General features: G+C 39.0%; 1 protein-coding gene across 15 annotated transcripts in view; it reads right to left on the bottom strand.

Moving 5' to 3' along the window:
* Positions 1 to 23,971, bottom strand: part of Cobll1 (cordon-bleu WH2 repeat protein like 1) — a 147,759-nt gene that overhangs the window by 31,213 nt on the left and 92,575 nt on the right. For 8 of the 15 annotated variants that reach the window (XM_027420295.2, XM_027420292.2, XM_027420293.2 and 5 more), the window contains exons 4-8: positions 15,226 to 15,427; positions 12,084 to 12,312; positions 10,806 to 10,844; positions 6,030 to 6,127; positions 5,705 to 5,929 (exon numbers count right to left, since the gene is read on the bottom strand). In XM_027420295.2, coding sequence (XP_027276096.1) covers positions 5,705 to 5,929; positions 6,030 to 6,127; positions 10,806 to 10,844; positions 12,084 to 12,312; positions 15,226 to 15,427 — 793 coding nt within the window. The remainder of the gene's footprint in view (positions 1 to 5,704; positions 5,930 to 6,029; positions 6,128 to 10,805; positions 10,845 to 12,083; positions 12,313 to 15,225; positions 15,428 to 23,971) is intronic. The other 7 variants (XM_027420297.2, XM_027420300.2, XM_027420301.2 and 4 more) reach the window with 1 other exon arrangement.

Here is a 23,971-nt window from a genome sequence, read left to right as displayed (position 1 = left end):
TGTGATAACCTGGACCAAAAAAAAAAAAAAGCAGAAAGAGAAATATTTCTTAATAAATACAAATACACAATCTATTACAACAGGGAAATACAACCTTAATTACTCTGCATAAAATAATTAGCCGGGCGTTGATGGCGCACGCCTTTAATCCCAGCACTAGTGAGGCAGAGGCAGGCAGATCTCTGTGAGTTCGAGGCCAGCCTGGTCTCCAGAGCCAGTGCCAGGATAGGCTCCAAAGGTACACAGAGAAACCCTGTCTCGAAAAACAAAAAAAAACAAAAAAAAAAAAAGAAAGAAAGAAAGAAAGAAAAGAAAACTAGAATTAAAATTTACCAAGTAAAATACAAATAGATGTTTACTTACTTCATTAGTATATCATCTGCTTTTAAACTACACTATGTAGGAAAAAGATAAAACTGGGTAAAAGAGGAATGCAAAGCATTCCTAAAATATTTAGTCAGCTATTTAAAACTAATACTCTGGGTATTAAATTTCACTTGCATAATAGTAGATGGCAAGGAGTTTCAGTTTCTCAATATTTGAATGTTTTCTGTAGCAGCATGCAAATTGAGACCAAATGAAATGCCCAGAAGGGATTATTCCTTTACTGTGCTTTCAGCCACAACCCTATCCCAAAGGAGGTCAAACACCATGCTAGTGGCCAGGGGAAAAGCTATTCGTCGTTGTATGCCCAGGATTCTAAGCAGTAAGACTACACCAAATATGCAAGTGAAAAATTCTCCACAGGTTTTGAGAATTCTGTGGGTGAAGTTTTCTAACCATTTCTTTTTAACTCTTCTACCTCCACTCGAAACATAAATAAGCCTAAGAGGTTAACTGGCCTAAAAGGCAAGGCCATCCATCCTCTGCCTACTGGTTTTGTTAAATGTGTTTTCAATAGACAACAACTGAGTATAAGAATTGGATTCCTATACTTAGCTTTAATTCCAAAATTCTGTATTAGTTTTAAGTCAATGCCACTGTGTTTGACAATCTGTCTGTATATGGTTATACAAAGGAATACCATTTTAACTGTCCATACATATAACAACAAAAGATGAATACCATATACCTTGTAACACAAATGACATTTCAAATCACTGGGGAGAAAATGCTTAAGAAAATGTTCTGAAACGTTTCAGGAAAAACTGCTAGAAATTTTCCAATTGGAAATTCATTTTGAAATGAACATTTTCATAGAATGCAATACATTCTTTTATAGAGAAAATGACATGGGGCTGAAAATCATGCCAAAGTGTACAGAAAATTTATGTACATGAAAAAAGACATGATAGCCCTGACTTAAATGGAATGACAGTAAAACTTATTCTTTAGATGGCCTGTTCCATCAGAAATCCCACAAAGGTTAGGATAGGGTATTTTGTTAAGTTGGTTTAATGAACACTTTTGGGAAGAGCACAAGCAACTGTCAAAATTATACTGAAAAATCAACAGTCAGCTATGTGAATAATCCCAGTGTTTGTTCCAGAATCACTATCCAAGTACCTCAATTTGCCAATGTTGAGAAATGTCCTGGAAGAATGAGGCAAATTATTAAATATGGAGAGCCAAAAAGTAGAAGAGATGTAGTTAATACTTTTATTCAAAAACAGACACATTTAGAGTAAGTATTGATTAACAAAGGTGACCACTGGACCAGTGACTACTTAAAAGGTGACCAAAATGAACCAAAGGTTAAAATGAAAATGTTGTTCATTATAAATGTTTTTCATGCATTACTAATACTCATATTTCTAGTTCACTTTTCTGTCACTTTACCAAACAAAATAAGGTTTTCTAACATAACATAACCATTTCAACATTTTCTTTCTTCTTTTTTAAAGATGTGTTAAAGGGGGTAAAAATGGAAAAATTGGAGTGCTGTACTTCTGTTAAACAGCGCACCCTTGTGGTTTATGCTGCATCACAAGCAATAGCAGTTTTGGTCATACATATTTTTTTTCTTTCAGTTATGTTTGCATATTTCATTGCTATTACTTTCAATGACTAGAAACATAACATTTGTTAAAAATTCAACTAAATTGTTCAAGTAGATGTATATGTCATTACAATTTATATTTTTATTTAAAATTTAAAACAAAATAGCAACAAAATAAATAACATTCATTCACAAGCAGATATGTTCTGCTGAACTTCATGAATACTTGAATATAAACATCAACTCAAGAATTCATTATAATTTATATAAGAATCCTAGCAATAGGCACACACGAATCAAAACACACAAGACCGATTCAGAGAAAGTGATTTTTCTCTGTAGAGCATTCTTCATCAGGAACCAATTCTGTGGGGAAGGGTGATACAGAGGACAGAGGCAGCCATACTCCATTATGAAAGGATCAGAAGCGAGACTTCACATAAGCATAACCACTCAAATGTCCTGCCTAGAGTTCAAAGAATCCTGAAACTGATAAGGAATAGAGTTTCAAATGGAAAGTTATGATCAGTAAATAGATGAACCTGAGATCCCAAAAATGATGGCTGGTAACAGTTTCTGACTTGGGAAATGGTAAATAAGAAACACAAATGTGTCAGTCAGCCACAGAGAGCAATATGAAGACAAGTTAAGCATGTTCTGACTCTCTACTCTGGATTTTTCTAGAGATGATTTGAGCAGAGGGAGACACTATGAGAATACATGAAAGCCTGCTCTCTAGTAGATATGAAAACTATAAAACACACACCAAGATGAGTTTGGACTTTTGACTACAGAGTAAAAATGGGGCTGCATTTAGATGTGCTGATTTCCATACAGTGATGAGTCGTTATTCACGTGTTCAAATTTAACCACAAGAATATAAAGATTGGAATGACAAAGTCGGCATAGTAATTTCCTAGGAATGCTATAAAAACCCACAATGGCTTAAAACAGGAATCTAAAGGCCAGAAGTCTGAAACCAGAGCATGCAGAGAGCCATGCTCCCTGCCCTTTCCTGATGTCATCTCTGGTGACTTCCAGTGTTCCTTATGGCAGAACACCCAGCTTGGCCTGGGTGTGCACATGGCCTTTTCTTCTGTCTCCATGCTGTGTCAAATCATCTAAAATGGATCCTAGCCTTTGTATTTGGGCTCAACTTAAAATAAGATGGTGGTACCTCCAAACTGAAATCCATATGCACACCCTCTATTTCTAAGGCAAGTCATATTTATAAGCATTAGGGCTTAATGAAAAACAGTTAGAGGGACATATGTAGACAAGCAAAATGGAAGCAGGCTTCCAGAAAAGTGGAATTCTTATTCCCAGAAGGCACTGTGAGGAGAAACTGTAGGTAGGTTTCTAAACAAGAACAATGGGGACAAGGTGAGGAGCCAGGGGCCTAAAAAAAATTGATGCCAGGAGCCATTCAGTGGATTCCAAACCTTAGAAGTTGTACCCTGGTTACATTAGGACCTGAATACAACTCTGAGAGGAGCATTATTCAAACCACTACAGTTGAGTTCATCTCACAAATTCAACAACAACAACAACAAAATAAATACCTTTCTTCAAGAGTTGAGTAAGTGGACTTAAGACCTTAAGACCATAGATTCAGGTATGGCCAGTACAGAAAACAGGTAATGAATAAAGAAAGTAACAGTAGTACTTAAAAGCAGGATAGACAAGACACACACACACACACACACACACACACACACACACACACTCCTAAGTTATAAGGAGACTATGAAGATGAAAGAAGAGTTAAATGGAGGATGATTAGTCACATAAAAATCTATCCATGAGTCTAAGTGCTGAGAATGCCTAGTAAGGCATGAGTTCATGTGTGTACATGAACAGACACAAACAAACATAACCCCCAGCCTAATCATTAAGTATTTCGGTAATGAATAAACAAAAAATGGTTCTTCAGCTTCTCTAGGGAAAAACAAATAATTCTGGTTCCTGTTGAACAATACATCAAAGAACTATCCAGATGTCCAGATCAAACGATGAAATAATCAGAAAATTGCATAAAGATGTGTAATTTGCCAAAGGCAATATACAAAAAAAAATTTACTTAACACAGGGCACCAAGTGGTCACAGAGTGGAGGATGAGAATCAAAAGAACCAGCTTTCCATGAGGTTGCTGGTGACACAGCTCAGACATGTAAGAGGCAGACATTAGATGATCCAGACTCCCTGAGAATCAAAGCACACAAAGCTACTGGGATGGCTTGCACAAAGACAGCTGTAATAGATGTAACTTCTATACAAAGGCAAGAAGACTTTGGTAACTACATGAGCATATAATAGTTTATATTACTATAGTTCAGTTTTAAGGTAATTAAAATGGAAAGTAATCTTCCAAAGGTTCTTGTTCCTATTAAGTAGTAGAAAGGGGCTGTAACACAAAAAGAAGCCTTTAGGACCAGCCTTGTCCTGTCTTCCTTGTATAGTTGCCAGTCTGACCCTTGCTCAGGCCTAAGCATGCCTTATCCTTGACATTCTGGAATCCGAGTGGAGTTTTTCACCCAACTATTGTACTCCTTCCCACACACATTTATGACTAAACACAAAGATCTCCTTTTCTGAGAACCACTGTCCAACTACAGAACAGATACCCTGCAAGTTTTGTCAGCAAATGACTTGGGGGGAGCGGGAGTAACTACCCTTATGTTTTGTAAGATGAAAATTTTTATACCACAACATTAACGTAGATAAGAAAATACTTAGTTTCTAAAGAGTTCATTTCTCTGGTTGCTCACCACCCAAAAATGGGATAACATCCTTCAGCTTCAATACTGGAACACCACTTGGGGTGTAAGTAACTCAAAATACATTTTTACCATCAATGTCCCTTAAATTACTCCACCTGACTATGAACAATAAAGTAGATGGCGTTATGTTCTATTACATTTACCTAAATCTCACTTATGCTCCACCTGAATAAAGCAAGGGAAGTATAGATATTTTAAGACAAATGGATCTCACAGAAAAAGATATATTGAGGGAAACTTTAATGTTAAAGATCTTTATTTTAAATTGAGGTGGTCTGGTGAGATGGCTTAGCTGGTAAAGGGGCAGGGGCCTTCCACCAAGCCTGATGACCCAGGTTCGATCCCCGGAGCTGACATGCTGGAAGGATAGAATACACACACATTGTTCTCTCACTTCCACATGCCACATACAGCACACACCTGTACTAAAATGAGTATTTTTTTTTTTGTAAATTGATAAAGCTTTACGTAGAACATCCCCTCTGGATAGACAATATGAGTAAAACAGCAGCATATTCCAGTAAAGGGTTTGTTTTTAAAAAACAACACTGATAGATCAAGTAAACACCAGGATGTCCCCTGGAGAATCTCTGAAGATACCAACGGTTAGAAACCCAAGAATGGAACATAACAGATGCATGTGGTTATTCAGAAGGTATGTGTTGAAGATATGCGTTTAATTCCTGATACATGCAGACAGTATAGATACCCTGGCTTAGAGGAGGTAAAGCAAGAGGGAATTTATATGTCATGTATTAGCTTGAGGATGGAAGTGTTTTAAAACTGACATTCATTTAAGATATGGTAGAGTATCCATGACCTTTTTCTATCAACCTTGTCAGTAACTATTCCACTGAGTGCATATTAATAACTGTTTCTTTCTCAGTAGTCTATGTGGAAATGGACAACTTAAAGAGAGAAAAACAGACGCCTCCCTACATCAACCTGAAAACAAACAAACAAACAACCCCAAACCCAGTGCACCTTGTCATTGTCATCCACACTGGTGGATCTCACCACACACGAAGCTCGCCTCTCTTGGCCTTGCGCATCACCCTGGGATGTGGGCATGGGGGGCAGCGGGGCACGTCTCTTCTTGGGTGCATCTGAGGGTAGCGTGTTGGAAATGTAGGGTTTGGAAATGGTGTTGGACCTTGTAAAAGATGGGCGGTGCTTGCTCACTAGTGGGGTCGCAGGCGCGCTGGCAGTCTAACAGAGAATCAAAAAGCAAGGCCAGTTTATAATCCAAGCAGAAACCACTGTAAAAATACTCGTTAAGAATCTTAACATGCGGCATAAAAATGCTTACTTGCTCCCGCTTTTTCTTACTGCGTTGGAAAAAGCTGAAAATCCCTCTGTTTTCTTTCTCCTTCACGATGTCCGGGGTTTGTGACATTTGGCAGGATTCTGAAGAAGATGAAAAACAATTTCCTTTTTTGTTCATGGGTGTAACTCATTTCCAGTGTTTCTTTTCTAGCCTCTCCTTTAAAAGCTTTTCTGGTGATGAACGTTGCCAGTTACAGCTACTCAGCTAGGCAGCAAATACCTTATCCAATTCTCAAAGCAACAAGAGAATGTAGTTACCGCTTTAGACCAGAGGCAAATAAAGCTTAAAGAAGCTAAGACACACAGCCAAGGTCAAGAGGCAGAGCTAGACAGCAAACTCAACTCTTTATGCACTGTATCGTTACCAGCATTTCAGATGCAAAGTAAGAAGATTACAGCATAGTAAGTGACACATGATGCTTCTCTCACACAGCTTGTCCTTTTGTTTATTTCAGCTATAATTTTGTCAGAGCTAAACAACCATGAAGTGTTATTTCACTCTCAAAACATGAGCCATTATAATTACAGCTGTCACTCTATATGCAAGTACACTTCAATGGATACAAACAAACCCCACATGGAAAATGCTCCAAGAAAAATTAAACCTGCACTGAATACATACAGATTTTTTTTTCCTGGCCATCATTCCTGGTCGAAAACCTACCATAATGACCATTTACAACGTATTGGGTGTCAGAAATAGTCCTGAGATGACTTAATGTATATGAGGGGTGGTGAGTAGAGGCTAGATGCAAGCACTAGGCAATTCTTTATCAATGAATTGAGTTTCCACAGATTTGGATGCCCACAAGGGTTCAGAACCAATCTCCCCTAGGCACTGAGGGAAGAATGAACCAGATAATGTGTCACAAATGCTATTTGTTTAACCTAGTAGTTCTACTGGGGCCAAAATTACCAGGCCCTAAAAGGTTAACATTACAAAAACTGGACTTCAGTTAGAATGGTAATCATCAAACTTCAAGACTGTATCCATAATACTTCTCTAACCACCCCCAAAAAAGTCTGTTTCCTAATGTCAAATGACATCATCAATTACCTAAGGACCAAGCCAGCTGCTAGGCCACTGTGTCCCAGTATACTTCCAAAATGGTATCCCACTGGAAGGAACCATGGCTGCTTGGAATTAGTTGCTTTGCTGTTTGTATACAGCAATGAGCTACAACCAACTAGTGACAGCAGGGTGAATGTTACCAAAGTTCACTGGGAATCATGCCGAAGGACTCAGGAGCCATCCTACAAGTGTTTGCACTGGCAAAATTCAGGATGATTTAGTATAGTTAAGAGTGACTGCATGTATTTGAAACATACTTTGTTTATTTTTGAAACACATATATCGAAACATCACATGAGCATGAGGAACTGAATTCAGATTCCCTGAACTCATATAAAGTTGAATGAGAGAACACACATCTGTAATCCTAGTGCTCCTACTGTGTGATGGGAAGCACACAGGAGAATCCCTGGAGGCCTGTGGGCCCTCTAGCTTGGCATGCACAGCAGTAAGGACTCTGCAAATGAGGTGGACTACAGTGAACAATATCCATTGTCTGCTACATGCATGTCATAGCACACACACTCCTGTACAGACATCCCATCCTGCTCCCCGACATTCATATACACAAGATTTTTTTAAGCGCTAGCAGCTAAAAGACTGTATAAGACTAGCACTCTCTTTCAGTTCCTTATTAAGATGCACACAGCAAATGCTGATGATTAGCGATGCTATTACAGGGTCTCTAAGTGGAGGTACAAACCACTATTTATGAAGGGTGTTTTGTTTGCTTGGAGAAGGGATCTCTGTGCAGCTCAGGGTGGTCTTGCAGCCCGAGGCTTACACAATCCTCTTCCTCCACCTCCCGAGGAGCTGGGGCTACAGACAAGCATCATTTGGTGCTTATGAACTATTCTTGCCACAAATTATCTCACCCAAGCCTGTCAAGTATCTAGATTTATAGTCAGCTGACAGGAACAAATAAGTAGGTGAAGTGATACCCACAAGGTGCATGGGACCAATCCTGGAAAAGATAGACTATGAGATAAACCATGGAGATAAAAGTTGGTGTCTTTAGTAAAAGAATTATAAGTTCAAAGGGGGGTGAGGAGTAAACGATGAAAATATCTCTTCCACAAAGAAATGAGAATTCTATGCAAATTACAGTGCAATTTTAATGATATTGATAACAAAGCACTTCGCATAAAAATGTGAGAGAAGATTTACATGGGACTTGGAAGTAAACATACAATCTTAAATGACTGCACTTAAAATAAGTGTTTAAAAAAATAAACAAATGGTGGCAATGTCCAGACTATTGTAGGGAAGCAGAGAGAGTGTGCTGGTTACTGTGTGTGTGTGTGTGTGTGTGTGTGTGTGTGTGTGTGTGTGTGTCAACTTGACACAAGCTATGATCACATGGAAAGGGGGAATCTCAATTTAGAAAAGGCCATCAGATTCTATGTATGCAACTCTGTGGAGCATTTTCTTAATTAATAATCAATATGGGAGGGCCCAGCCTTCTGTAGGTGATGTCATCTGGGTGCTGGCGACCTTCGGTTGTATGAGAAAGCAGGCTGAGGAAGTCATGGACTCTGCTTCAATTCCTGTCACAAGGTCCCTGCCCTGCTTGAGTTCCTGCCTCAACCTCTCTTAATAAGATAGACTGTGATCAGGACCTTTTCCTTCTCAAGTTGCTTTTGGTCAGGGCATTCTTATCCTAGCAATGAATAGAAAGGTAGGGCAGGCAGTTAATACCAAAGCATGCATTAGTACAATCTGTCACAGTAACATACTAAAGGCAAACCGTATTTCACAAACTGAAACATCAATAACTCAAACATCAAATAAGCAGTACACATTGCACAAGGGCCTTCCTAAGGCTAACAAACAACCATGAGGACATGGACAGTACTTCAAGGTTAAAGGTTTTTCATATGCTTTATTTCTGGGAACCCTGTGAATGAATAAATAAAAGCTTCATTTTGAGCTATTTTTCTCTATTGGCATATGTTAGCCGTGGTGTGACAAATGAAAAAAAAAAAAAAAAAAGAAAAAAGAAAACAGCATTCCATTCACATTTCAGAAATCAAGTGACCCGAGATTTGAATAACTCAAAAACTCGGTGGAGCCATTCAGCAAGTGTAGCCAGAATATGTCAAATGATGCTTCTTTCTGGACAGCTGGTCACCCCCTATACCAGGTCAGCCCTCCTCACTTAAAGCTGTGTGCAGATGCCTGAGCTGTCAGACTTAAACAAGGCATGTCAAGCCTTGCTGTTATTAAGGAAATCAGCTCAGGCACTGCACTTCCTGATTCTAGAAGAGAGGCCAAAAGTCACAGCACACAAAGTCTGAAGGCTTCTGATGACATCCCACCAAATCAGGGTGTAAGAACATCAGTAGGGTTTGGATTGACCTGCTGGACTCTGTCATGGTAAAAGGAGATCTCTTGACTCCACAATTCCAGTCCTTGAAGGTTCTGCCCATAGCTATTAAGCCTCTGGAGAAACCCCATACATGGAAAGCTAGGCTATAGAAGGGACATTAGAAATCAATATATTAAACACTTTTAAAGAAGATCACGGGTTGTGGTGAGGAGGAAGCAAGTACAAGCACCATTTCTAGAAGAAAGCAAAGACTATCTGTTCCCATTCCAGACTATCAAAGAAGTAGAATCCAGACTTCTAAAGCTATCCACCCTCGAAGCTTGCCCCTTTGGTCTATCAGCCACTGTAGCGTCAGAATTAAAGAGCCTAGTTTCTGATTCTCTGCCAGGGTATATTTTAAAATAGGAATTTTTAGTTTCTTTGATTAGACTAGCGTGTATTAGCCACCGAGAATAAATCAACATACATTTACTGTCGTTGGCTTAATCAGAAAAGCCTGGCAACATGTCATATGCAGTTTAACAAGGTTTCGATTCTAGGCAGGGTCCTAACAATTAGACAAATCAGAGATCCGAGCCTATCCTTTTTATAACAGGGAAAAAGATTCCATTTTTAAATAATTTTAATCAATTTTCCCATGAAAGTAATATATATTTATTATAAATCCTGTAACAAAGAAATACAAAAACTTGCTCACAGGCCTACCCCTCAAAGCTAATCACTATTAAACATTTTATATATTTCCTTTGGGAAAACATAAAGTTTTTTACATACACTATGAAATGCCTTTTTAAGCTAGTTTTAACATTTTCATTAAAAACTAAGTGGTGGCAAAGGAAAAAAGTGCTGTGGAAAAAAGAGCAAGTACCATCTCTCCCAGTAGCTGCCCAGTGAGAAGCAGCTCCCAAGAACCACCCAAGTATCCACCCACACTGTATCCAAGCAGGCTCCACCCAAATTGTTGTCTCTTATGTCAGAGAACAAATCAGTCTTCCCAGACTTTTAGCATGATGCATTTTCAGTATTGATTTTAGTGTCTGGGATTGTTTTTATATGTGTAGCTCAGACTGGCCTCCAACTCAGAATCCTCAAACACCCTGAGTACTGAAATTACAGATCGATACTATTATTCCCAGCTCTAGAATGACATCATCGATCACCATTCTATTGAAGTGAAATTATTATGATTAGAACCAGAAATCAAAGAAGGAAACCTATAAATTCTTTTTCTAGGAAATTAACCCCCCAGAATCTCTGTATGTGTTAGTAATGTTAAGAAAGTTAAGGTCAGAATAGCAATTTTAATCCTCCCAATTTTGTGTTGTAATTTACAGTTTCTACTGATTCGTGTATCTTACCTTGGAAGGATGACTTACGGAAGGCAGTAACAGGGGGGGCTACAGCAAGAGGGAGTAAAAAGGGGGAAATGACTGTGATGATGGTGTCCGTTAACTGTCAAATATCACTGACTCAAAACAGTACTCTGTGGATTACACTATGCCACACCCTCAGAAGAATGTCTGAAAGTGTGCATTAACTGTCTCCTCCACTAAACCCTTATTTCCCTGAATGAAGGAGATTCACTGAATATCTAACTGCCTTGGTCTACCAGGCACCAGGAAAAAAAAAAAAATCACCTCATTTGAGATCGCCACATTTTAATGCATCCCCTCTTTGTATGGATGAAAACTCTGCTATCTGGAAAAATTTGGGGAGGTATTTTATGATTCACTTTATATGCAGGTTTAATTTACTCTGGGTGCTGACCTAAGAAAAGAAGTCAGCAAAAAATGTCCAAATGTGAGTGATAACTAAGCCTCATACAAAACTGTATGAAATCTTTATAAACAAACTACTGCTTCATTAGAACAGCCATGGGCTTGCACGTAAATATGTACTTTATTTAAATCCAAAATGCACAAGAAATTATGTTAAATTCCACCCAAGGCAGTGCATGGTGGTAAAAGCCTGTCATCCTAAATGGCTGAATCAGCTGAGACAAGAGGATTCCTTGAGCTTAGAGGTTCAAGCCCAAGCTAGGCATCCCAGTGAGACCTGATCAAAAATACACAAAACAAAACAAACAAATAAGGAAAAGAAAAGTAAAACTACCAAAAGAATTCCTAGGTTGACAGAAAAATATAAAATGTTGATGACAGCCAAGAAGACCATTTCAACAATTGCTACCAAGTTAAATTGTATGGTTGGTTTAATTTATTTACTTCTTCTTCTTTTTTTTTTTGTTTTTTGTTTGTTTTTCCAGACAGGGTTTCTCTGTGGCTTTGGAGGCTGTCCTGCAACTAGCTCTTGTAGACCAGGCTGGTCTCGAACTCACAGAGATCCGCCTGCCTCTACCTCCCGAGTGCTGGGATTAAAGGCGTGTGCCACCAACGCCCGGCTGATTTACTTCTATTCATTTTTTTTTCTTCTTATCCTCAGTAGGATGTATTTACTTCTATGTATATGATTGATCCATTAAACCCTTGGCATTATGAAGTTGGGAGCACCTAACTATACAAAACACACACAGACAGACAGACACACACACACACACACACACACACACACACACACACACACACACTCTCACACACTCACTCACTCACCACTCAAGTTGGGGGGGAAAGTCCACTTACCTTTGCTGATATCCATTGCATATAACTCTCTCAGTCCCAAGTCATTAAGAGATTTTGTCAAGTCCAGGGGCTCCTGAGCCTGATAATCCTTCAACAATACTGTATGCAATGGATCAAACTCACATTTACTGCATATAATGGGAGCAAGATCTTGCAGCGGTACATGGGGACTAACTCTCACTATGGTCTTCTGTGTTTTCTTAAAGTTGATCACTACTCTCACAGTTTTCTGAAATGTAAATTAAAGCCAGTTACGACATAATGTATTTGCTAAAACAAATTTCCACAATGGTATCTATAATGGTATCTAGAATAACTGACCACAACTCTCAGTGAATTAAATAATTACACTACAGGTCATTTATTAAAACATACACTAAGCAGTGTTATCCAGAGTTATGTATTACTCAAGGCTTTATATTTCTTCAGAAAATAGTTCTTCCCATCCTTTTCTTCTTCTGATGTAAAATTTTCCTTTTCATTAATGCTATTTCCTAATTTTAAAACAAATTCTAAGAAAATAAAAACAATTTTTGTGTGTGTGTGTGTGTGTGTGGGTGGGTGTGTGTTTTTAATGGTCCTAGTGATTGAACTTAAGGTGTCATGGAATAATCTTTTTGTACACTGTGAAGATGTCTCATTCTGATTGGTTTAATAAAAAGCTAATGGCCAATAGCAAGGCAGAGTTTTTAGGCACACAGGATGCTGGGAAGAAGAAGTGGGGAATCACCAGGAGGCAGAGAGGAAGCAGCATGAACATACAGAGTAAAGATAATAAAGCCACAAAGCAGAAAGTCAATTAATAGAAATGGGTTGATTTAAGTTATAAGAGCCAGTTAGAAACAAGCCTAAGCTATTGGCTGAGTTTTCATGATTAATAAAAAGTCTCTGTGTGGTTATTTGGAAGCAGGCTTGCAGGACAGAAAAGTCTACCAGTACTAAGGTTTTATTCACGGTAGACAAAGCTCAACTACTAAGCTATTTTCAATTTTCATATTGATACAGTGTCACTAAGTTGTCCTGGCTGGACTTGAATTTGTGATTCTCCTGTTGAAGCCTACTAAGTATCTGTGATAACAGCCATGCAACAGGCCTAGCTCAATTTGTTTTTATAACTGGTAAATTAAATTCAAAATTATTTTAAGGTTGTTTCTATTTAGAGAGACTGTGTGTCTGTCTGTCTGTCTGTCTGTCTGTCTGTCTGTCTGTCTGTTTTTTGAGGCAGGGTTTCTCTGGGTAGCCCTGGCTGCCCTGGAACTCACTCTATAGACCAGGGTGGCCTCAAACTCAGAGATCCTCCTGCCTCTGCCTCTCAAGTGCTGGTGTGTGCCACTACCACCCAGGTAAAATTCTTGATAGTAAAACCCAACAAGAACAAAGATTCATATGTAATATTACTAATATTATTATATTGTATCTTAAAGTATTTTCAAATTATCAAATACACACAATAATAATATCCATATTTTATGTTGTTCGTTAAAGAATGCTTGTTAATAGCCTGTCAATAGACACATGAAAACAACAAAACCCCAAGTATTTCAAAAACTACTATCCTTCTAACAAGATCAATCAGATCAGTCACACTAAGAGACTAGCATCATGTCAGGTATATGGTCAGTTATCAGTAAGTGAATATTACATATGACATTGATGCTTGCTGTTTATATTATTATTGCCCCAGTTAACTCTAACACAATAGTAAAAGATATCAAAATAGTAAAGGATATCATCCTTACTTAGACATAATACTAGTAATTCCAAAATTATTTACACACTTTGAAGTGTCTCCCTATTTTGATGTAACTGGATTAACCCCCAGTAAAAATGGAAGTATGAAATAGGTAGCTATACTAAACAAAATCTACCGTTTTCTGATCCTCAGTGATGTTGATTCACAAAACTAAACCTATATATAACAGGGGGATCCTAATATTGGCAATCTATTTGTTAACATAAATACAATTGCTCCAATATAGAATAATGGCATGTGCATACAGCAGGTAAATTCATACCTAGACAGAAGACAGACCACTGTCTTATTAATATTTAATATTCGATCAAATATTAAAGCCAATATTTTATCATGAAATTTGTCAACATTTTTTAGTAAGGATTTTATACAATGATATAAGATGTATGTATTCAAGTCAGTGCACAAATTTTATAGAGTAAAAAATGTTGATGTTTGTAACTCAGAAGTATTTTTTGAAGTCATAAACTTATACTCCTGTGTTTATAGCAATAACTTTATGAGACTAATTTTAAGAGGAAAAAAAGTGCTATGGACATTGGCACACTGGTAGAATGTCTGTCTCGCAAGTATGAAGAACTGGGTTTGGTCAAATTCACAAATAAATAATGCTAAGAATATCAACTGAATAAATTAGCATCTTTGTGTTTCAAAGTTTCTGGTTAAATTCACACATTAAAAAAAAAAAAACATAAAATTCTAAGGACCTGAATAGATGGCTCAGTGATTAGCAGTGCAAGCTATACAATCATGATCCATGTAGCAGGACAGGCATGGTTGTACGCATGCCTACAGCTCCTGTGTTGTGGGGATCAGAGACAAGAGAACCACTGGCACTTGCTGCCAGAGTAGCTAAAAACAATAGCTCCAGGTTCAGGGAAAGACTCTCCTCAAAGCAACAAGGCAGAGAGTGAAGGATATCCTATGCTCTCTGCTGGCGTCCATACATCCACCTGAACATTTATTTACTACACACAAAAAGAAATTATTAAAAAAAAGAAGAGCGAGCTACTATATAGGATAATGAACTGTGATCTGTGTATATGTTTTATTTCATAAAATATACAGAAGTCAAATATGATATTAAATATTCATTGGTTTTAAAAATGTCATTTAGGTGTAAAATTTTTTTAAAGCATAACTTATTACTGACAGATCCTGATGCAGCCAAGCCAATCATTTTTAGAGCATTTGATACCTAAATTGTTTCACCCAAGAATGAATAACCAGCTGATAAAAAATGGTTTAGGAAAACATGAGAACTATATTGTAAAATGCCAGACCAGAAATCTACTTTTTATTTCACTTATGATGAAATAACCATAGACACTGACAAAAAATTAACTTTCTCAGCTGTAAGTACATCAAAATCTGTGACAGAATCCTTACCTCTGGGATTATCGGTGTAGGCTTTTTCTTGTCCAGAGACTTTGGCTTTAAAATGACCTTCTCTACCTCCAGCATTCCTATTGGTGTGTTTGGCTTAAATTTGATGAGATTTTCTTCAGCAGACAGTAGATCAATTGTGTGACTTGATGGATTTAAGTGGTACTGTGCACAGAGGAAGACGAGCAAGTCCATCATTGGCTTACTGTAAAACAGGAGGAGTGATGGTCCTTAGACTCTGACTCAGCAGACTGTGACACTTAACTGCCTTAAGAACCCTACTCTGGCCCTGTTTACCTTCAAGACATGAAACAAGGCTACAAAGTAAGAGTTGTGAGAGCACCTTAAAAATCTTACAATTAGGGGGCTGGAGAGATGGCTCAGAGGTTAAGAGCACTGACTGCTCTTCCAGAGGTCCTGAGTTCAATTCCCAGCAACCACATGATGGCTCACAACCATCGTTATGAGATCTGGTGTGCAGATATACATGGAAGCAGAATGCTGTATACATAACAAATAAAATCTATAAAAAATATCTTACAATTAGGAAGACAAAATCCCAACAGAGTAAAGGCAGCAGTTAGAATGCTTGACATTTTAGAGACTAGGATCACTTTAATCATTTTCTGCAGATTTTTATTTGCCAAGTTTTTTACATCATATATTGTAGGAGTCCTTCCTTACCCAAGAATAGTCACTTGGTTTTAAGACAATCCTCAGTATTACAACTTGCAGTCCTCATGAAATGGCTACATTCCAAAGCTCCAATAGAACAAAATACAACCTTTTGAGTTTTAAAGTGTGTGCCTGTGTGTGCAAGTGTGCTCGCGCATGCATGCGCATTGATGTGTGTGTGTATGTGTTATATATTAGTGAACCAATATATGAGGGCCCCCAAACTTGTAACAAATCCTGCGGGTTCTTGGACCAAAGAATACTTCCTCAGTGTTTCCTAGGTTCTGCTCTCATTGCACAAGTATTATGGCATGCCTGCTCTGAGAGCTCTCTTTGACAGACTAGACCATGTGTCAGCAACTGTCGTCTGCAGTCCACTTACAACCTGCAAGAAACCTAGGCTGACCTCACCTCGCTGTGGACTCACAGCCAGGCCTCAGCCTCCCCAGTGCTAGGATTACAGCTGTGTACCATTATGTCTGCTTTCTATTTTGTGCTTTTTAAATTGAGACTATTAGGGCATAGCATGCTTGTTGGTGTTATGACTTGTTCATTTGATATCTCGGGTTGCTCTGTTGGTATAGTGACAGATTGAGGTCACTATGGCCTGTAGATTGAATGGCTACAAAGTTTAACATTTTTATTACCTGGCCCTTGATAGAAGAAGTTTATGGGCCCTCATGTAAAGCTAAATGTTTGAGGCCATATCAAATAATGGCCAGTAGGAGAACTCAGGACTGATCTCAATGCAAGAAAAACTACAGGATTCTTGCACACCCAGCTTGGCTTTCGGGGTACTTCTCAGCTTGGGGCTCCCCTTTTCATCGGTACCACCTGCCGACACGCAATTAAGTTTTCGTTCACATTAACAGAACACTGTGGCCTTGTCTTTCTTAATTGTCAACCCTTTATAAAAAAAATTACAAAATCTTTTGTATCACATTTTCCTCAAATGCTTGGAGATACTGAACCATTCACACTTAAGACAAAGGCCTTAAAACAATGCACAGAAGTCCTGTTTCTTATTTCATGAGTGGAGGTAGAGCTTCATGGACTTGGCTTTCGGGAAATCTGTGACCCCCTTCTTTTTTTGGGAAAATGTAAATGGCCGGTAAAAAATGATTTTCTAATTATTCAACTTGAACTTAGTTACTAGCTTTGAGGAACTTGACAGAAATGGGGCTAGGAAACTCACCACTCAGCTTTCCATGTCAAATGCAGTACACCGGATTAATACAGTGCCTCACCCCTGTCTGTCCGAACTGCAGCTCCAGGTCTGTGACCTCTCTGATCTAGGGTTTTTTTGTTTTTTGTTGATTTTTTTTTTTTTTTAAGGGAGCTGTCACCATTCGAACCTGAAGTGAGATACCAACCACTTTACCTAGACTTTCAAACCACCCCCTCCCTATATTCATAGTGGTTTCATCCCCCAGGCCATTCCAATCACTGTGCAATAAAGAGGTATTCCTTTCTCCTCAATTCGACAACTGTGGATTGAACCCAGGGCCTTATACTACAGCCATCTCACAAGAGGTTCGTCTCCCCCATGTACTGGCAGCATTCTGCTACACAATAAATGACTAGATCAGTAAATGACTGCCACTTCACTTTGTAAGGCCTGGATTTAGAGAGATAATAAACAAAAAAGAATACACAGACTCTCATCCATAAGTGCAAGGAGTGGGGAGGATTTGAGAGAATGTTTTAATTGGAAAATGCCATTAGAATAGAGACTTGGAGAGAATCGGTAAGCTGGGGAAGGTTCACATGTCAGCTGGAATGCCAATGCTTCAAGGCCCTGGACGCAGAGCATTTAAAAACTAGTTACAGTCTTACAGCGTTTTTAAAAGGCTTCTTTGGGAAAGACCAGAGATTTAATCGAGTGAGATTTAAAAGGCTGTGGCAACAGTTAGAGGGCTATAGCAAAAATTTACATGGGGAGCTTAGCATATACCTGTAAAGCTAGAATACTGGCCTGGACTAAATACTGAGAGAAGAGAGGAGAAAGAGTGAGAGAATGGTAGAATATTATTTTAAGGTGGGTGACTTTTGTTTATGCTGCATTTGTTTAACTCTGTGAAGCTGTGTTAACTGTGTCTGTCTAAAACACCTGATGGTCTAATAAGGAGCAGAATGGACAACAGAGAGACAGCAACAAAGAGAGGAGGGGCTGACAGGCAGAGAGTATAGACAGAAGGAGAACCAAGGAGGAGAAAGGAGGAGAAGAGAACAAGAAGAGGAGGATGTCAGGGACCATCCATGAAGAGGAAAATTAAGATATACAGAAGACAGATAAAAGTCCAGAGAGCTTGAATATCAAGCAGCTCACCTAGCTCACCTTGTTGTGTCTCCCAAAAAGTCCAAGTGCTTTTTCTCACCTCCTCCTCATAAACACTTCTCCACCTGGCTCCTCCCTATAACTTCCTGGCAGCTAGTTGCTGACCCAGCCTCCTGATAGCAGGTGAATTTTATTTAATTTTATTTAATTACACATCTTTACATCATTAAACAAATATTCCAGAACATAAACAATAGTTGCACACCTTAAAATAATATTCTCCAACAGGACAGGGAAGAATAAAACACTTGGGGATTTACATAAGGTCACTAAGCAGACTGCACATTCCTCAGGAATTGTGATAGGAGCTCTGGCCATTTTGTTCCAGACCTTATCTAGGACCCATGCACACCTAGATGTGGACACCTCTCTTGAAGGTACCCAGCCTATCAATCTTTGCTCCCAGGACATGAATGGAGGCACAGAATGAAGGCGATGCTGTTACATGAAGGCTTTAGCGAACCAGCCAGTGGTTATGTCCTCCTGGACAATTCTGCTCGATTTGCAATGTTACACAAGAGGGGGGAGGAAGGGAGCGAGGGAGAGACAGAGACAGAGACAGAGACAGAGAGAGACAGACAGACAGACAGACAGACTACCATGGAGATCAATGTGCCGTGGATGTTGTTGCTGAGGGAGAGTTACATGTTTTAGGAAAAGGTATGTATTCAAAACTTTAGCAAGTTTGTGTGGCAGCCTTGTTTTATATAAAGTCATCAATGTACTTTCAGATCAATCTGAATGGTTAAAATATTTAAGAGAAGCCTCGGCATTTGACACTAAAACACCTCAGCGCTTACCTCCCCCAGAAGGGTAGAAACCATGTTCTAACTCTGTCAAAAGGAGCCACAACAGTATCAGGTAGGACTCAAACTCTGAAGCAGGCACCACAACTCATAGTTGTTGCTGGACTTACTAGTCACATGCTGCTCCCACAAAAGTCAGGCCAGCCCTTAAACACAGAAGAATTACCCACCCTGCTGCCAAAGTACCTTTGCCAAAGACAACACTTATGGCTTAGGAATAACTGTTCTGACCTGACACGACTGACAGCAGTTAGTGGGCAGGTTGGGCCACGGATTACCACAGGAAAAGTGCCATTTTCCTGTAGCCCAAGGCAGGAGCATCCGAGACCCTGAGCAAATCAGTGAAGTGGTTAAGAGCATATGCACTGAATTACCACCCCTCACTGATGTGTGCATTGGCCTCCTCTCCCCCTTATCTCCAAACCACTATGAATTCTGCTTTATCACATTACCTAGCTACAACACTACTCTTATTGTTGTTTCTATATTACTAATAATACTTAGAGGCATTTATATAATGAGTTCATGGAAGGCATATTTTTAAAAAATTAAAACAGCTTATGTAAAAAAAAAAAGTTTTTAAAGCACTCTTTAACATGAAGAAACCTCTATGAGATTTCCAACTTTTTAATAAACAATCACCTATGATTACTATTATTATTACTTCATTTGAGCTCCTGTCAACCAGAGAATTTAAGCTATTCCTATATTATAAATGAAACAGAGGAGATTAAGAAATCATATTCTACGAAACACCTATAAATAATCACTGGGATAAGAATTTTCGGACTCTCCAATCCAGAGTTTCCAGCTACACTTGAGCATCCTCATGATTCAAGGTAGTGCTCACGGTGGTGAAACGGATGGCTTAGAATGGGCGATCTGCTTTGTACTATAATTTTACCATATAGATCAAAGACATCATCAAATCCTCCCTAAATCCTCCGGGACCCTTTCTGTATCTGGGACACAGAGAGGTTGTAATCTTAACCTGGTTTTGATAACGGATGGTTAGAGCTTCTATTTCTGTGCTTTAAAGATCCAGCTGGATATCAAAAGATACAGGTCACGGTGCAATAAAGGGCTCCAAGAACAGAAAGACATGCGACAATGACATAGGTGGGTTTCCAAGCCTCTCCATGTTTAAACAAGGCCATTCGCCAACAGGGTGCCTAGGTGATTTTTCCTTCAATCTGTGACAGCTAAGAGCAAAAGAGTGCTTGCTCTTAGTAATGACTCAGGGATAAAGGGCACTAAGAGGAACATCCTAGAAATGGGAACACATGACAATAAGTATATAGATGTGTTTCAAGCAACATAAAAATAAGTAAGGTTTTTTAAATCTAACCCAATCTCTCACGATCTATTTTATGCAATCTGAACAAATCCTCAAAACTGCTTTGAGTTGAATTGTTTCTCTGCCTTCTGAACACACACCAACAACTGAGTAAGATCTACACTGTGTTAGCACTTCCAGTTCTAAAAGAGGACAAAAGGAGTCCAAGCACAAACAAATAGAAATAATCTAACACAAAAAGAATATACCCAATAAATATCAGAGAGAGAGAGAGAGAGAGAGAGAGAGAGAGAGAGCGAGACGGGTTGTAATATGGTTTGTGTCTTTGTTATACTCTTGACTGAATTTGTAATCAGCAGAAGTATCAGTGTATCTTTGAGACCTTTTCTCATACTAAAATTCCTGTGAGCACTACATTCATTCTTTGAGGATGTTATGCCTTTCTTCAAAGGTGAGATGAAAAGGCCACAAATCGGTCACTGTTTGTCCAAGTTTACATACTAAGTCTCCTAGAAAGAGGAATAGCAACTATAGAAGGAAACCAAAGCTAGGCAGGAGAGCCGAAAGCAGGAGTCCATTAGAAACTAATGCAGTGGTGCAAAGAGCCTCCTGCAAACACAGTCCAGCTCTCACCATGGTGACAAGTGGAAATTTACAGCTGAGGACGAGGGTCAGTCACTGCATGGAAAATAACTAAAAAGGAATAAAAAGGGAGTGGGATTCTCAATGTGCTGCCTAGTTTTATGTCAACTTGACACAAGCTAATGTCATCTAAGATGAGGGAGCATCAATTAAGAAAATGCCTCCATGAGCTCCAGCTGTAGGCAAACCTGCAGGGCATTTTTTCTTTTCTCTTTTTTAAAAAATTTATTATGTAGTGTTCTGCCTGCATGTATGCCTACATGCCAGAAGAGGGCACCAGATAGCATTATAGGTGGTTGTGAGCCACCATGTGGTTGCTGGGAATTGAACTCAGGACCTCTGGAAGAGTAGCCAGTGCTCTTAACCTCTGAGCCATCTCTCCAGCCCAGGCATTTTCTTAATTAGTAACTGATGTGAAGGGCCCAGCCCATTGTAGGTGGTTCCAGCCCTGGGCTGTTGATCCGGAGTTAAATAAGAAACTAGGTTGAGCAAGCCACGAGGAGCAATGTCATAAGCAGTATTCCTCCTTCATGGCCTCTGTATCAGTCCCTGCCTCCAAGTTCCTGCCCTGCTTGCATTCCTGTCCTGACTTTCTACAGTGATGAACAGCGATTTTGAAGAGTAAGCTTCTTCAAGTTGTTTTTGGTCATGGTGTTTCATCACAGTAATAGGAACCCTAACTCAGACACTGACCAAACCAGTCTGGAAGAAATGCTTGTGGTTTTTTGTTGTCCTTTTACTTGTTCTTTTGAGATAGGGTCTCATATAGTCCAGGCTGGCCACAAAGATACTACTTAGTTGAAGATGACTGACCTTCTGATACTCCTGCCTCTAGCTCTCAGGTGCTGACTACGGACCTGATTTTAGTACAGTTTTCAATAAACACAATTATATGTGAACTTTTGAATTCTGGTATCCATAATTGCTTTGCTGTTGTTTTTATTCTTTCAAATATATAAAGTTTATATTTATTTTCATTTGTGTGAATGTGTATGTACCTGCTTGTCTATATATGCACTACCTGCATGAAGGTGTCCTTAGAGGCTAAGAGAGCAATGACTCCCTGGAACTGGATCACAGGTGTCTTCGAGCTGCATGATGTTGGTGCTAGGACAGAATTCAGGTTCTCTGCAATAGCTGCAAATAGTCTTAACTACTGAGCCATTGTGCCTGTACCCTAATAAATCCTAAAGGCCTCACTTGTAAGAACTCATTCATTTTTTGAGTGCCTTAGATCTAGTAATGCTTTTTTTTTTTTTTTTTAAACCACTCTACCATGGGTCTCAGAGATCAAACTCAGGATGTCGGGCTTGGTGGCAAGAGTTTAACTGCTTTGTTTTAACATAAACGGACAATGGAGTAGCCTGTCATTTTTATTACTCTATTTACCTCCAATAGGTGGCACTCTACTCCATGTAAATGATCTGAATCTGCTGCTGAGCTGCCCTGTACCAGTGAGAACTATTCTTAGTAGTACTGGACAAAGTATGAATAGGCCACGTGTTTTATGTAAAATAGCTCTGGTCATTTAACAAAAAAATTCCCAGAGAGGTCAGTTTCTATTTCTGAGGTCACACAGTAAGCCATGAGGCAAAGTGCAATTTCTACCTGGGGTTTGTACTTTGAAGTTCTGTGTGGCCTTCCCCTCCCCACCCATAAGATTTTTCCCCTTTATAGTTACAAAGATATGACACTGGAAGTCTTCCCATTAGCCAACAATTTTAATAAATAGAATATATTTTACTGCTTAGACATCTTTTGTGCTTATTAACACCTTTGAAGATAATGGTGCGTCAGTAAACTGTTAAAACAGCTTTTATCACACTCAGTATTCCTCACCTCACACTCCGATTGGTACTCCAAATTACACTTGCAAAAGTATCCTACTAAGTTACTCAAAATCACACAGTGGCTTACTTACATTGTCAACATTTCAAATACTCATTAGTCCTCCAACTGAAAGGCTCATGAAAATAACCACACATGGTTAGCTCTTGGGTGGTGAGACTTAAAAGTGAGTTGCCACATTAAAACCTGGTAACAAATAAATTCCAACTTACAAAACTTGAACCCTAAACAAAACTTTTTTAAAAATTAGAGACGCTTCCTTTTAGGGCATTCCGACACGATCTCTACTTGGAAAGAATGGCTCAGCAGTTAAGTCTGCTCTTCCAGAGGACCCAAGTTTGGTTCCCTAGCTCCAGAGGACTTGACACTTTCTTCTGGCCTTCATTTGCAACTGCACTTACACGCAAATGCTTACACACACACACACACACACACACACACACACACACACACACACATTAAAGGAAAAACATCTTAGTTTTTAAAAAAAGATAAATAAAAGGCATAGCATGAAACAGTATGTTCTACTGCATGAGGAATCGAGAGTGTGGAAGTGGGTCGGAGCAACTGATACTGGGGACAAAGTTTCCGTTTGAAGTGTCATTTGAGCCTATATAAGCTGACTGGAGAGAAGGACAGACATAAGTCCTGCAGAGGGCAGGGGGTAGTGTTCATAAAGGTCTGGAGACTTAAAAAGAAAGTATCTGTCGAAGAACAAAGAGTCATGTATGTGGTAAAGCTTAAGATATATAAAAGAGGGTAGGGAAGGAAAAGCCTACTTAATTTCAGAGGAGAAATTAACATATCCCACTTGGTAGTCTGGACTTCCTTGATTTAGTATTGAATTGCCACGGTTGCACAAACTGAGAGGTCCCTTCAGCCAGAGGAATCTGTGTGTGGAGCCATAAAGGGAGAGAGGCTGGGCTATGTGAAGATAATCAGCTCCCTAACAGAAAAGAGCTTGAGGGTATGGCTCAGTGAGACTTACCTGATGTTGCCTTTGGACCTCAGCTTCATCTCTCCACCACTAAAAAATACAGCCAGTATGTACCAAGCAGTGATAGTATTTCATGTAATCCCAGCAATCGATATACGATGTGTTATTTAATCCTAACAATTCGGACACAAAACGCTTTCATAGAT

The sequence above is a fragment of the Cricetulus griseus genome, chromosome 6 (genome assembly GCF_003668045.3).
Source record: "Cricetulus griseus strain 17A/GY chromosome 6, alternate assembly CriGri-PICRH-1.0, whole genome shotgun sequence".
Lineage (NCBI taxonomy): Eukaryota > Metazoa > Chordata > Mammalia > Rodentia > Cricetidae > Cricetulus > Cricetulus griseus.
The sequence above is the reverse complement of the archived record's forward strand: the minus strand, read 5'-3'. Positions and strand labels throughout refer to the sequence as shown.